At 48.6% G+C, this 15,750-nt stretch overlaps 1 protein-coding gene across 6 annotated transcripts in view; it reads left to right on the top strand.

Moving 5' to 3' along the window:
- Tln2 (talin 2) overlaps positions 1–15,750 on the top strand; it is a 425,612-nt gene that overhangs the window by 375,318 nt on the left and 34,544 nt on the right. For all 6 annotated transcript variants that reach the window (XM_085844756.1, XM_085844751.1, XM_085844753.1 and 3 more), the window contains 6 exons: positions 531–677; positions 4,640–4,806; positions 5,729–5,912; positions 9,080–9,205; positions 9,363–9,479; positions 11,623–11,808. In XM_085844756.1, the coding sequence (XP_085700882.1) occupies positions 531–677; positions 4,640–4,806; positions 5,729–5,912; positions 9,080–9,205; positions 9,363–9,479; positions 11,623–11,808 (927 nt within the window). The remainder of the gene's footprint in view (positions 1–530; positions 678–4,639; positions 4,807–5,728; positions 5,913–9,079; positions 9,206–9,362; positions 9,480–11,622; positions 11,809–15,750) is intronic.

Here is a 15,750-nt window from a genome sequence, read left to right as displayed (position 1 = left end):
GTGACTGCTGTCACCGTACAGTACAGCTCAGGAGTGGGGTGTTGTGTTTGGTAAATATACCAATTTTATAAAATCCGATCACTCTAAAATATGCTCAATTCTAATGGTGTACTTTGCACTCATGAAGAGGGATGTATCAAAGAGGCCTGGGCACACTGTGGGATCAGTAAATGCCTGTTGAATGAATAACACAACTGTCCCACAGAGTTCATTCTGAGGACAATCTATTCCTATAAGGTAGCTTGGGATCCAGATGAGTTAGACCCTCAGAAAAGATAAACATATCAGAAAGGTATTATGCTATCCCACTGAGCCACAGGCTCCCTTAATGAGGCTGTGGGCATTTTTACAGTCATTTTACAGGAAGGTAAATCAACTAAATTCCGTACTTCACTGGACAGGGGTTCCAAATAGAAGTGGAATTTTCCTAGCTGGGCTCCCAAAGGGCACAAGAGAAATTTTCCACCTAGGGCAGGCTTCAATGGCAGGGTCCCTCATAGACCTTCCCTCTCCTGGCTTTGCCTCTGTAGATTGGATTCCAGATTCGCACACGTGTGCAGGACCTTGGCCATGGCTGTATCTTCCTGGTGCAAAAGGCAGGGGCCCTCCAGGTGTGCCCCACAGACAGCTACACCAAGAGGGAGCTGATCGAGTGTGCCCGCTCTGTCACTGAGAAGGTAAGGGGGTCCCCTCTGGGCAAGATGGATATAACCATTGTGCCAGCTTTGGTGGGGACAAAACCAAAATGTCTTCAGCTAAAACAGCTATCTCCCTCACCACCTTGGCCCTTCTCAGCGAGGATGGTATCCCAGAGTCTATTGTGATCCACAGGATTTGAGAAGACCGGGACAAAGCAGACAGCCTGGGAAAAAAAAACAGGGGGCCCCTTTGCAGGTGGCCCTACAACATCAGGAGCCAACAAGGGGATGACAGATGCCACAGCCCACCCTGTAACAGTCAGTCTCCTCTCCTAAAGAGTTTCTAAGTGCTGCTGTGAGCTGGGACCAAAACACTGAAAGAGCAAGAGAGAACAATGCAGACTGAAATCCCTACCCAGCATAGGGAAGGCTGAAGCCAGGCTGGGCTATATAGTGAGACCCTGACTCCAAAGGCAAAAAGCAAACAAAAGGCTGAAACCTGCTTGGTGTGTAGCCTCTTCATTACTATAGTATGAAGCAGGGTGGGCTCTGTGCCTTTAGACGGTAACCTGATGTATCCTAGTGGAAGAGAAGCCCACCCTGAGCTTCTGAGCCTCAGGGCTGCTGCTGTTCAGGAAGATTGTCAGGGGTGTGGCCAGCAAGACTGGAAGAGCTTATCAATTATGTCACCTTCCCAAGCCTTGATTTCCTCATCCATAAAATGAGCACACGAATTTATAACCTGTGACTCTCGGGATCAAGGTGTGTGAAAGTGTCTGGCACTCTGCCAGGTGTGTAATTAAACATTTAACAGATACTAGCCACTGCCCTCTGTATGCTTTCCTCGAAGTTCCTCCCTCCCAGGATGTTGGTTCCCCATAGCTAACAAAGACCCCCATTGAACCCACACTTCATGGTCGCTCTTTCCTTCTGCCCCTCTCTGCAAGCCCCTGGCTTTGCTTCTGTATCAGAGTCCTTCCACGGCAGCTGTTGCGGCTGGGGCTGGGGCTGGGGCTGCGAGTAGCACGGACTGGAGCATCCTCGCTCTGTAGTTCCTCTTCACGTCTGTGTGCATAGAGCTCTGTATTGTTCAGGAACTTGGCCCCAAAGCTGGAGGGCCGGGCAGAGGAAGCCCTCAATGAGAAGCTGTGTACAGAGGCTGCTCTGTCAGCCAGCCCTGGACAAGGCTGAGCCGCCATCTGGCTACCTCCCCCAGCCCACAGGACTGGGCAGCTTCTGGGCTCTACAGTAAGAATTAAATCTCTCAGCTGGAGGAAGGCACCTCTCCTCCCTTCAGAGGCTTACCCAGTACCCAGGAGCCCCAAGCTGCATTCAGCATCATTTTGAGTCAGCCTTGCTCTCATTGCTTCTCTCAGTGGAGCAGCCTGACTTGGGACACATGGAGGAGGACAGAGGTGGCCAGTTTCTAGCAACCAGCCTTTTGGCTGTGTCTTGCTGCAGGTCACAGTACCTGTATATCTTGTCATAAGTATATATCTTTGGTTGTAAATAGAGTATCCTCCACCCATGAGCCCCTTGTCTACCTTTGTGTCAGACTCGGTGACTAATAGATGCCCAGTCAATAAATACCTTGTACACCTTCCACAGTGGGTGGAGGAAGTGTTCTTCCCTCCTCTCTCTCTCTCTCTCTCTCTCTCTCTCTCTCTCTCTCTCTCTCTTCCCTCCTCTCTCTCTCTCTCTCTCTCTCTCTCTCTCTCTCTCTCTCTCTCTCTCTCTTCCCTCCTCTCTCTCTCTCTCTCTCTCTCTCTCTCTCTCTCTCTCTCTCTCTCTCACACACACACACACACACACACCCCTCATAACTTCCAGGCTCTTGTCACCCATCCTTAGAGTTCTTTCCTGAAGCTGTTGGCTCCATTCCCAGACCAGCTCTGGGCCAGCCTTAACTCTTCTTTTCCTGGTGAGACCTAGTGGCGTCTAAGAAAGGGTCAGACAGATGAGGGGCTGTCCTAGTTTAATTTCTTGCTGTGATAAAGTACCCTGACAAAAAGCAACTCAGGGGAGAGGAGGCTCAGAATTCGAGTTACCATCCACTTGTGGGGCTAACACAGCCACAGGAACTTAAAGCAACTGGTTGTATCACATCCAGAGTGAAGGTGAGGAGCGAATGCCTGCTTGCTTAGTGCTCAGCTTGCTTTCTCTACTCTTACACTATCCAGGGCGCAAAACCAGGGACGGGCACCACCCACCGTGGGCTCACCTCAGTTAACCCAGTTAAGGAAAAAATCCAGAGCTGGAGAGTTGGCTCTGTGGTGAAGACATCAGTTACTCTTGCAGAGGACCTGGGTTTGAGTCCCAGCTCCCACATGATGGCTCAAAACTATCTGTAACTCCAGTCCCAGGCGGGTACAGCATCCTCTTCTGGCCCCTTTGCATACAAATAAAATTAAGAAGAAGTCACTCACACAGTAGGTCCTCAAGCCAACCTGATTTGGACATTCCCACACTGAGACTCTCTTCCCAGGTGACTCTAGGTCATAGCAAGTTGGCAGTTAAAATCAACCATCTCAGGGGAAGACACAGTTCTTTGTGGGCTTCTCTTGGAGAAAATGGTCCCTGTGTCCATCCTGCCAAACTATACCCACAAGTCTCCTGAGACCTGAGGGGCACAAGAAAGAGCATCCCAGACTGTGCCTCTTAGTCATACCATGGCTCCTCAGCTTCTTCATCGTGCTTCAGAAAGGGTATTTACCTCATCATTCACAACACTGAGGGAGCAGGGACAAGTGGATCTCTGTGGCCTAGCAGCATCTGTACCTTTCAGAGAGAGAGCCTATCCCATCCTGTACATCCTACACTACCACCCCTGTGTGTGTGCAACTGAAGAATAAACCCAGGGGTTGACCTCTGCCCCCTGACACACACACACACACACACACACACACACACACACACACGACAAGCGAGCGAGGGAGAGAGAGAGAGACAGAGAGAGAGAGAAAGGGAGAGAAAGGGAGAGAGAGAGAACACATGTTTACAAAGCATTTATGTGGGTCAGCCATGATCAAAAATACTGGGTGTATTCAGGCAGTTGCTATGTGACTCACTGTTTTTAATCTATAGGACAATGGGCTGTCTTGAGTACGGGAATAGTGTGCTTAAAACCCTTGGAGAGAGATGCCTCTCTGCAAAGAGAGTAGAGAGCCATCCTAGAGGGGACCTGAGCTGTATCTCATAGGAAGAGTTCATCAGTGCTGGAGGAAGAGAGCAGAGCAAAACACTGACCTGGAGTAGGAAGGCAGATAGATGTATGGGGACGGAAGTCGCTGACAGACATGGTGAATGATGGACCAATGGACACATGGTTTGATTGTGAAGAGAGTGTGGGGGCTCTGACTTTAGAAATTGTCTCTGGGAACAGGAAGGAAGGGCTGACAGTAGTAGCTGGCACCCAGGGCCTCTGATATGGAATGTTCTGGGCTGAAGCTCTTAGCCAACTTGCTGGACCCTCAGGACTGCATTGCTTCTTAGAGGTGGACGATGGTTGACATGCCAAGGCGCCAGTGGGATCCACTCTAGAAAGTGACCTGTCCTGCATGGCCAGGTGAATGATGAGTCTTAGCAGAAGTTGTACCTTCTAAACCTACTAAAAGGGTGGGAACTGCCACCCACATCTTAGGAGCCTAAACTTGGTCCCTCAGCACAGTGTCAGAAACATCACAGTGACTTGGTGAACACTGCTGGCTAGGGACTAGTCATAGCCTTCAAACACCATACTTCACACATGTTATGTTTTAATTAACTGACTCACATTCAAGGAAACTGAGGCTCAGTGCAGTGAAGTAGCTGCCTATAGCCAGATAGCCTGTGAATGCCAAAGGGATTCAGACCCAGGTTCTTGTTCTAACCTTATGCTGTTAACCTCTGAGCTGCATCAGCTCTTAAGAGAGAGAATCGTGTATTTTCAATGGTGGTACACTTTTCTGTCTTATTTTGTCCATTCCCTGGCTCCTCCTTACATCACCTTTTCTACCTTACAGGTGTCCTTGGTGCTGTCCGCTCTCCAGGCTGGAAACAAGGGGACCCAGGCATGCATCACGGCTGCAACTGCAGTTTCTGGGATCATTGCCGATCTGGACACCACCATTATGTTTGCAACAGCTGGCACACTGAATGCAGAAAACGGCGAGACCTTTGCCGATCACAGGTACCAGGGGAGACTCTACCCTGCATATCCAAAACCAGGTGGTCACATTTGGTCACCCTGCCCAGGACTCAGAAATGTGGGGATCTACCTTGATATCAACAAGATTCTCTGTGAGGAACATGAACCACAGGATCAGAGTAAGCTCCTTGTCCATCAAAGGCTAGCTTTGTACCAGGGAGTTGCCCCTCTGACTGCCCACAGACCCAGCAGGACCAGGAGAGGCAGGGACAGGCATATTTAGCAGTCACTTCCCAAAGCCTGGTACCTCCCTGGAGCCTTCATTAAATATAATGGTGCTGGCAGCTCTATATATTTACTATGGTGACCCCCTAAACCTTCATCACATGTCCAGGCCCTTTTCTTTTTTTTTTTTTTTTTTTTTTTTGGTTTTTCAAGACAGGGTTTCTCTGTGTAGCCCTGGCTGATCCTGGAACTCACTCTGTAGACCAGGCTGGCCTCGAACTCAGAAATCCACTTGCCTCTGCCTCCCAAGTGCTGGAATTAAAGGCATGCGCCACCACGCCCGGCCGTCCAGGCCCTTTTATGTCTCTCCAACCCACGGGCCTGTGATAGAGTGAAGATTCTCTTTGCGCTGCTGTCTGTTCTGGAGCCTGTCCCCACCAGCTCTGATTGCCAGACAGGATGTATAAGCTATAAGAGATTTCAGGCCCTAGGAAGATGCTAAGCTCCTGCCTTCTAGGTTGAGCTCTTCTCTGGAGCTCTGTTCCCAATCCCCTGGCTCTACCTACTGTGTGAGCTTCCAACCTCACTTGCATGGAACACTCCCCTCCCCTCGGAGGGGAGTGGATCACTCGGGCCTCTCTTCCCAAAGCCCCCCTGAAGGAATTTCCTTCCTTCCCAACTGCAAGTGACTAAGTTGTGTTCTGTTTCTCCTGTCTCTCTGGCCTCCCTGCTCTCTAAGGGAGAACATTCTGAAGACAGCCAAGGCCTTGGTGGAAGACACAAAGCTCCTCGTGTCTGGGGCTGCATCCACTCCAGACAAGCTGGCCCAAGCCGCTCAGTCCTCAGCAGCCACCATCACCCAGCTGGCAGAGGTGGTCAAGCTGGGGGCCGCCAGCCTGGGCTCCAATGACCCTGAGACCCAGGTATGAATGGGGCCTTGAGGATTGCCTTTTCCTATAGACACTGCTTCAGGCTTCAGAACAGGGTAAAAGCAAATATCCTTGGAAGTAAACTCTCTCTGTGTGTGTGTGTGTGTGTGTGTGTGTGTGTGTGAGAGAGAGAGAGAGAGAGAGAGAGAGAGAGAGAGAGAGAGAGAGAGAGAATGTGTTGTTGGTTGAGGAAACAGATAGGAAGCAATTGAAATTGACATGGACTGTGGCGACAGTTCAGGGGACAAACCCATGGATTTGCAAGGAACCTAGTCAGCCAGGCCTGGTGAACAATTAATTGGCTGCAGAAGATGTTGGTGGGATAAAGGAGAGGAGGGAGTGACAGGTGTCCCATGTCCAGGCAGGAACAGTGTGCAGTTTCATGAAGCAAGAGAGCGAAATGTTAAGGGGATAAAGGAGGGGGAGGGAGAGCTCTTAAGGAGAGAGGAACTGGAAGGGTGGCCAGGCTCTGTTCTGTGACTTCTATTTGGGAGGTGGCAGTTTGGCTGAAATGACCCACCTGAGCCTTAGTGCCCTCCAGATGACAATCACTGCAGCTTTTTTCATGTCTGAACCCAGCACACTGTATATAGCAGCACCTGGTGCATGCCAGATATGCAGCAAGTTGATGCTCCAGGGGTCTTAAGCTTAGTCTCAAGGAGCTCACAGTAGAGCATCTTACCCTCCCCTGTGCTTCTGTTCTCAGTAACAGAACAGTAAGCGCCCTCATTGCCAACGCCTGCACTGCTCTGGGCTTGTCTACTGGGCTTGGCCATGCTAGATAACGCTTGCCCTTCCGGATCCAGGAGGACCCAGGAGGACACAATGACTGTACTAATTAACTCAGGGCTACCAGCCTTGTTCCCAACTACCCTCCCCCTTCCCTTACCGCTGTCCTCTAAGACAATGGGGCCACGTGAGGAACCTTTCTTGGGTTTTATATCCCTGCTTGGTTTCCTCGGACAGCACTGGAATTCAGAAGTACAGTTTGCACAGTGCTTCTGCGGGAACCTGAGGTGGCTGTCCCACCCTGCTGGGCAGGAAGGAAGGAAAGGCTGGAATCCCTATTGCTGACCTTGAAAGGCAAACTCAGAGCTCTTCTCTGCTGATTGTGAGGAGAAGGAGCGAGCGTGGATCTTTCCACACAGAGAAATGTGTTGAATTGCCATGGGTTGGTTTTCTTTATTTTCTTTTGAGAACATTTTATTTTAAAAGTTGTATTAGGCACAAAAAAGTAGAGACTCCCAAAGTGAGTTTTTAGAACCATCTCGAATCTTCAGTGAGCCCTGGCGTTTCCTTCTGCCTTCCCCTTCTGTGCAGCCTCGCCCCGCACCCCGATTCTTACTTGTATTTGTTGGGGTGAAACACTTAGCTTGCTCTTTGCCTCCACATACCTGTAACTGTGACTTACAATGAGAACTCACATATATATATATATATATATATATATATATATATATATATATATGTAGCCAGTGAGATACCTCAGCTGGTAAAATGCCCGCTTTATGGGCACAGAAGCCACAGAGAGGTGAGAGAAGAAATCAGCTTCACAAGACTGTTAGGGTTAGAGTCACTGCCACACCTGCATGGTGGGTTAGGGTTATGGTTAGGGTGACTGCCACAACTGCATGATGGCACACACACTACTACTAATAATAAATTAAACGCTTGTTTAATAAACAAGCGTTTTGTTTTTTTTTTTTAAATCTGCTCAGAAAACAATGTTCCCTCTGCATGTCAATTACCTGTCAAGTAACAGGTACAGGGCAGGATTTTCTGGATTCTGATGTGAACAGCAGCCCTGGCTTGCAGTGCCCCTCTCTCCTGCTGTACCTCTTCACTGTTGCAGGCTCAGGAGAGAGCCAGTCCTTCACAAGGCTCAGCCTGTGGGTGCAGGAGGTTGCTTGGGGTCCCTGTGCCCTGTGTGTGAGGTGAAGACAGAGGGTGTAGAGGATGGCAGAGGGCTGCAAAGCCACAGGTTTTCTCTGTCACTGCTGTCTAGAGCTCTGGAGTCTCCAAAGGCTTTTGTGTTCATTATCCTGGTTGGTCCTCACAACCATGGGATGAGCTGGGAGAGGCTGGCACTGCTAATTCTGCATGTAGATGAGCCAACCCGAGAGTATGGAGGTGAAGATTGGGGTACTTAGCATTATGCTGACCAGATTCCATTCCAAACCCACCACTCCTGGCTCTAGTGCAATGACCCGGTGCATATCAGTGCTCCCTTTGACTGGAACTTCAGAGTCCAACCCCAGCAATAGAGATAGTGTCCTATCCGGGATGGACCAGCCACCTGTGTCTTTATCTGGTCCTCAAGATTCACTGAGTGCCAGCTATGTGCCAGACCATGCTCTGAGGATGAAACAAAATGGGCCCTGTCCTAGCCTCATCAAGTCACGGGAGGACATAGACTGTGGATACGTGAATAAATTAAATGGCACCATGGACTAATACTGCTGTAGGGGCCATCAGACAGTTATGTGGTATTCAGGAGTTAGGCCCTTTGCTAGAGTCGTTATCTTTGGGGACATACATTCAAGCTGAACCCAGAGAATGGAAAGAGCCAGGTTCCAGGTAAAGTAGAGCAGAAGTGAAGACCTTAAGCAGAGATGAGGTGAGACTTCCCAGTAGGAAGAAAGACCCATGTGTCTGAACCCATGGTGGGGCAGAGAATCGCAGGAACCAAAGCTAGAGAGGCAGGCAGAGTGCCGTGGAGGCCTTACTGCCCAGCCGGACACTGACATCCTGTGCTTTGGGGTGAGTGATGATGCCTTTCTTATCTGCTCTAGCATCCTTCATCCACACAAAGGCAGCTTGTTGGCAGAATTGGCCTCGAGGAAGCTGTGTATTCAGATCTCAGCCTCAGCATCAGCATCAGTCTCCACTTGAGTGTCAGGGTATACATTTAGTTTCCAACCTCAGCCTTATCATGAATCTCAGCAGCCTCTCTATTAGATTTATCATCATTATTAGCAGCAGCAGCAGCAAGATCAGCCTCCCTGAGCTGCACAATCTCCAAGGGTGGCTTCCTGGGTGGTGTTGTCATGGTGAAGGATAGGAAGCTGCTGATGCAGAGACTCCTCCTTCCCACATCCTTGCACCCTGGTAGCAGTCAGCAGTGAAGGTCATCTCCACTCACCAGACTCCTGCTCTTTCAGGTGGTACTGATAAATGCCATCAAAGACGTGGCCAAGGCCCTTTCCGATCTCATTGGTGCTACCAAGGGAGCTGCCAGCAAGCCGGCTGATGACCCCTCCATGTACCAGCTCAAAGGAGCCGCCAAGGTAGAGTGGGTCTCCAGCTGGGGCTGAGGATGAGGGACATCTGAGCTGCTTCCCCCTGTGAAGGAAGGAGATATCTTTTATGCTATTTGGTCTGGAAATGGAAGGGTCAGAAACTGCACCTCAGACGGCGTACTCTCTGCTTATCTCTCCCATGCAGGTGATGGTGACCAATGTCACCTCCCTTCTTAAGACTGTGAAGGCAGTGGAAGACGAGGCCACCCGGGGCACAAGGGCACTTGAGGCCACCATCGAGTACATAAAACAGGAGCTCACAGTGAGTACCCAGCAGCTGCCATCCTTAGCTAGCTGACCCTGCCCAATATGTGACTGTCACACAGACTTCTCTCTGTAACTTAAAGAGCTTTTACCTAGAACTCCTGGACTGGGAAGACTTACTCATCTGCCTTACAGTGGCATTTGTAGTTGGTTACCTGTATGTCACAGGTTGTGGCTAGGATCTATTGGGACGGTTTGTTTGTGAGTCAAGATTTCACATAGTCCAGGATGACCTCAAACTTTTATGTACCTGAAGATAACCTTGAACTTCTGACCCTCCTGCCTTTATCTCTTACATGCTGGGATAACAGGTATACATCACCATGCCTGGTTTTGTGAAGGTGCTGAGGACTGAATCCAGGGCTCCATGTATGCTAGGCAAACACTCTGTATTATCTGTATCCCTAGCCATGATGAGCCCTACATCCCTAGAACTGATATGCTTCTTAGGGGATATGCAAGCACTTGGGGCATCTGCCTCTGCACCGTCATTTGTGAAGGCGACATGAAAGGCAGCACTAGAAATGAATAACTCCGCTGGTACTAGAGTAAGTCTTGGCTTCTTTCACCCTGCCTTAAATAGAGTCACCTTAGGGGATACAGCTAGTTCACAGTTTTAGAGAAGAAACTAAAGAATGCATAAGCAACTCAAAAGCAAATGATGCCTTAAGGCATACTGCATGGTTGCCATGGGATGAGTGTGTCCTATCTGGGGTCCAGATACAGGTTCAGACAGCTGTAGATCCGCCATGGTGGCACTGGAAGGGAAGGTTTGGAATTTAGACTATCTTGGGAAATTATAGACACTTGGTCATTGTAAGTATATCGTAGTGGCTTAGAAATCATCCACATTGTGAAGTTGGAAGGATGAGGAGATAGCTCAGCAGTTAGAACACTTGAATACAAGCATGAGGACAGGAGTTCAGGTCCCCAGAAACCCACATAAATACCAGCACAGCAGCTCACCTGCAATTCCAGCCTTAAAAGGTAGATACAGGGCATCCCCAGAGCAAGCAAACTAGCAAAGCTAGCCACATCAGTGAGCTCTGGGCTTAACTGAGAGACCTGCCTCAGTGAATAAAGTGGAAGAGCAGATGATTCCTGACAGCAGCCTCAGGCAAACACATACATGTGCACATGTGTGCACACACAGAGGCAAAAAACAAGCTACACACAAACATGCCTACTGCCCCCATACACACGTGAAAGATGGAAAATAAAATAAGTAAATAAAAGTTAGTGGATTCACGCACAGAGTGTTTCCACAAAGCCTACGCATGGAGAGCACAGTGGTGTGGAGGACTCTGTCACATCATCCCACTGTGTCCTCGGGTCTGCACAAGGGACTTACAATCCCGGGGTACTTAATTGCCACTGCCCTCTTTGAGGAGCAGTGATGTTTGACTGGTTGTCACATGGCAAGAATGCTGCCTGGGTCCCCCTTTCTTACTCAGGAGAGTCTCCCATGCCAATAACTGATTATTTAGGTCTGAAAACAGGCCGTCCCCTCCCACGTAGGGCTAGATACACATGCAAGTATACAGTCGCAGGGCTAGCCTGTTTAAATCAGAGTCACTGACCCACATACCTCTGCAGCACCCTGTGGCTATATTTTTAAGACAAGCTAAGGACCAAATGCTTCAGCACTCTCACATCTATAGAAGGTGACTGAAGAAGGTAGCATATAAATATTAGGTGGTGGTATATGCAAATAGATAAGCTAGCACTTTAGAAACCTCTTCCTAGCCAGGCAATGGTGATGTACACCTTAAATCTCAGCACTCAGGAGGCAGAGGCAGGCAGATCTCTGAGTTCGAGGCCTGCCTACACTCTACAGAGTGAGTTCTAAGACAGGCAAGGCTACATAAAGAAATCCTATCTTAACAAAACAAACCAACCTCCTCCTCACCATATTGTTTCCATGAAAGTCAAATGTCAATGTAAGAGGCTTGTCCGTATTAGCATCTTGAATACAGGACCCACTTTACTGCCCTCAAATTAGATGGCTAATTTTCTGCCATGTGACAGTCTCCAGCTTGCTAGCTTGGTTCCCAGACACTAAAGGCAGCCTGGTTGGGAAAGAGTAAAATATTTTTGTCCTTTCTTTTTTGACTTTCGCCTTTTCTGTCTCTGACTTCAAGGTGTTCCAGTCAAAAGACATACCTGAAAAGACATCATCACCCGAGGAATCAATAAGAATGACGAAAGGTATCACCATGGCAACAGCGAAAGCCGTGGCAGCTGGGAACTCATGTAGACAAGAGGATGTAATTGCAACCGCCAATCTGAGCAGGAAGGCTGTGTCAGATATGCTGATGGCTTGCAAGGTAAAGACCAGGCATTGCTGGGGATAGACAGATACATAGCTCTCTGTTGAAAATGACTCGTTCATTTCAAGTGGACTATGAGCAGGGAGCACCCTCACACCTTAAACTTTACTGTAGACAAGCATGTAGAAAGCCCAGTTTACAGCAGCCTGGGGAAAGGTCTCCCTCAAAACAAGGAGGGGGGTTTGCTTTGACTCAGGCACGGTTCAAAGGCACAGTTGTGGCACCAGGCGCATGAGGCAGCTGATCACACCGTGTTCACGGTCAAGAGGAGACAGATGAACTCCAGCCCACAGAAAGATGCCACGCTCATTCAGAGCGAGTCTTCCCACCTCAGATGTGCCCAGAGAGCCTCCTAGGTGATTCTAAATCTTGGCAATCATGATTACCTGTCTCACAGGTATTTCGGTGCCAGCACAGGCAGGTTTGGAAGGGACACTGTGATGTGGGTTCTCTAGTTCAGTTCTAAATGAGATCAAGAGTGGTGACTCCAGTCTGTCAGGTGATGTAACAGGGGCCCACGAAGACTCAGGGCCAAGGGTCAGAACTAAAACCAGAACTTACAGAACCAGAGCTCAACCAGCTTTCTGACTCTGTGGCCAGCTTGCCTGTGGCCTCCCAGGCATGGTGGTCAAGGTTGCTATGGTTGGTGACAGATTTGATAGACACTTGTGTCCATGCATTAATTACTTTTTCTCATTGCTGAACCCCTTTCTCCCCACACACCCAAGCAACTAAAGAAAAGAGTGTTTGTTTGGGTTCCCAGTTTTAGGGATATCAGCTGACCCTGGCTGGACAGCTGTCCATGACAAAGGGGGCCATAGCATGACTTGTTATCTCTTGAAGGATCAGAATGGAAGTAGATTCAAGGACTATACCATAGTGACATAAATCTACCACTTAGCCCTGTGTCCCAAGGATCCAAAACCTCACCCAAACAGCCCACCAGCAGTTGGGAAACAAGGGTTGAAGCCTGTTGGTGGCACTACATACTCAAACTGTAACAGTCCTCCTATCATCAGAAACATGGTTAAAGCAGAAATGGAACATAGCTCAGGTTTTGGAGTCTCTCTTAGAGGGGTTCCCCTGCTTACAGGCAGAAATGTAAGACCACCTTGGCTTATCCTGGATCTTGGCTTTGCAGAGTTATAATAGAGTACTGATACACTTGTTTCACACATTGAGCCCTACTTGACAGCAAGTGTCACTGCTGATGCCCGAGACACTTACAAGGATGGCATTTACTTAGCAAATGACTGTTGTCAGTGCTGGCCTGGTAACTCACACCTCACCTATGATCCTAGAGCATGGAAGAGGAGGCAGGAGGATTGTCGTGAGTTAGAAGTCAGATTAGGCTACATAGCAAGATCCTGTCTGACCTCCACAGATACTACAAACATGTGGTGCACAGACGTACAAAACTATATACATGTGGTGTACACACAGACAAAACACCCATAGTAACAATAAGATCATGATGGCACTTGATAGTGCCTTTGGGAGCAGCTCTCCCCCTTCCAGAAATGGGGCTTCATGCAATAAGGCAAATACAGAAAACCAGGCTCATTTAGAGTGGGTCGAGAAAAAATGTCTCTCAGCTGGGAAGCAAGCTCAGGAAGTAGCGTGCTTGCCTTGTAAGCGTAAAAGCCCGAGTTTCATCTCCAGAACCCACATAAGCATTCCCTACAGCCTCGGCAGCAAGTGTAAACTGATGTGATTTCTAAATCTGATCACATTAGAGTTATCATTGTTAAAGAGATGCCCCTCACGCTTGATTCCTGTGGTGATTTTAAAGCCCATTTTGCTAAGGACATATAAATGCTTCAGTGTTTGTGAGGTTGAGTAGAGGTGCCAGCCAATGGCAAGTTGCTTTAGTGTCTCAGGAGGCCGCCCACCTGCGCATGCGCAGAATATCAGGGCGGGCTGGAAATGGCAGGGATCACAAAACCTGCAACGTCAGTGAGGCTACAAGGTTTTCTTACACAGTTGGGGGGTTTCAGTGGATATTCAACCCCATTGTGGAGAGTAACAAAAGGGTCTCCACCAACAAAGCCAACGTGGGTTATTATGTAACATAATACAATGATGTATATGTGACTCTGGGCTGTAAGGAGAAGTGATTTCTGAGTTAAGGTGGTTTTATGAATGTTTCAAATACCTAGAGCCTTAAAGTAATTTAAGTTTTTAAAGCCAGGCAGCTGTTTGTATTCCCAGCACTGAAAAGGCAGAGACAGGTGAGTCCTTGGGGCTCCTTGTCTAAATTGGACCTAGGCATGGTGGCTCTCACCTTTAATTCCACCACTCAGGAGACAGAGGCAGGTAGACAGTGGGTAGCATTTGAAGAATGACACCCAAGGTTGTCTTTTGACCTTCATGCACACACAATTTTTTTATTAATTATTTTTATATGTATGAATGTGTTTGCTTGTATGTATTTCTGTGCACCACATTGTGCCTGGTACCCATTGAGATCAGCAAGAGGGTGTTGAGTCCCCAGGGTGTTACACAATTATGAGTTGCCGTGTGAGTACTAGGGATTGAACCCCAGTCCTCTAGAAGAGCAGCCAGTGCACATAATGGCTGAGCCATCTCTCCAGCCCCAACCCGAAGGATTTTTGAAGTCACACCAAAGATCCTAGTTGCCCTCTCGGAACGTGACTTCTGGGGCTGAGTGGGGAGCCAGGACAAACGTAGAGGTGAAGCGTAGCTCATACTGCCTGATCTTAAGAGAATGGCAGGGCTCACCAGTCCCCAGGGGACTTCACCTATGTGTGTGTTTCTGTGTGTTCTGCTTTCGTGTCCCTGCATTTTTCTTAGATTTAATTCTGTACTTCTTGTTATAGTTAACATAAGGTAGCTGCTATTCCTGTGTTGCTCTGGTCATGCTGACTAATTGTTCATGATCACGGATACTCTGTTAGCCAGTACTTCCCTTCCTCCATTATCTGACAGATAGGCTGTCTACAGTGTTTATCGTAGTGAGCTTTACTGCTTTGTTTTGTTTTTGAGATAGGGCCTCCTATATCCCAGACTGGTCACTATGCAGATAAAGATGACCTTAAACGTATGATCTTCCTGCCTCTCCACCCTGACTGAGCTCTAGGCTTACAGGAAATACCACCATGCCTGGTTTATAGGGTGCTAGCTGTCAACCCCCTGAGCCTCCTGCATGCATGGCCGGCATCTGCCAGCTCCCCTACTGCTTTACTATAAGGAATATCCCTGTGCTTGTTTGGTTTATCTGTGCTTCAGATTGTTTGCTTAGGAAGAATCCCAGAAGTGGAATTAGGAAGTCAAACTGTATAACCTTTCCATTATTGCCAGATTGTCCTCTGCCAAGTGACAGAGCCACCCCAGTTAGCAAGAGTGCCCTACCCCGCAACCCTTCTTGGTAACCTGCTCTAGTGAGGCCACTGGATAGCACCCTGGCCCATTTTACCCACCGTGGTACCTGACTCTGTGACTCACATTTGGAGGCTCAGAGACGTGGAGATAAGGAAACAGGAATTTTAAGAGCCTAACTCTGGACAACCCTCCCTCACCGATATCCTCCACCCGCTAACGTCTGCCTCTGAGATATGTTAGTTCTCAGGATAGTCTAACCTGACTCCTCATTTACAGCTGCTGGCCGTCTCCACCGAGGCAAGGGAGGGTACACAGGTGTTGCAACCCACACCGCCCATCCATCCCTAGGAGAGGGGCTGGACTGTAAAGCCAGGCTGGTCAGCTCCCCCTAACATCTTCTTTTATTATATGGCTTGGGATTTTGTGTGCCTGTTGAGGCCAGGAGAGGGTGCCGAATCCCCTGGGAGTTAGACAATTGTGAGCTGCCCTGTGAGTGCTAGGAATTGAACCCCAGTCCTCTGTAAGAGCAACCAGTGTTCTGTCTCCAACCCAGAACTTTTTTTTTTTTTTTTTAAAGCAGAAAGCTTTTGAAGTCAC

The sequence above is a fragment of the Mus caroli genome, unplaced genomic scaffold (assembly GCF_978045245.1).
Source record: "Mus caroli unplaced genomic scaffold, Mus_caroli_1 scaffold_11, whole genome shotgun sequence".
Classification (NCBI taxonomy): Eukaryota; Metazoa; Chordata; class Mammalia; order Rodentia; family Muridae; genus Mus; species Mus caroli.
The sequence above is the reverse complement of the archived record's forward strand: the minus strand, read 5'-3'. Positions and strand labels throughout refer to the sequence as shown.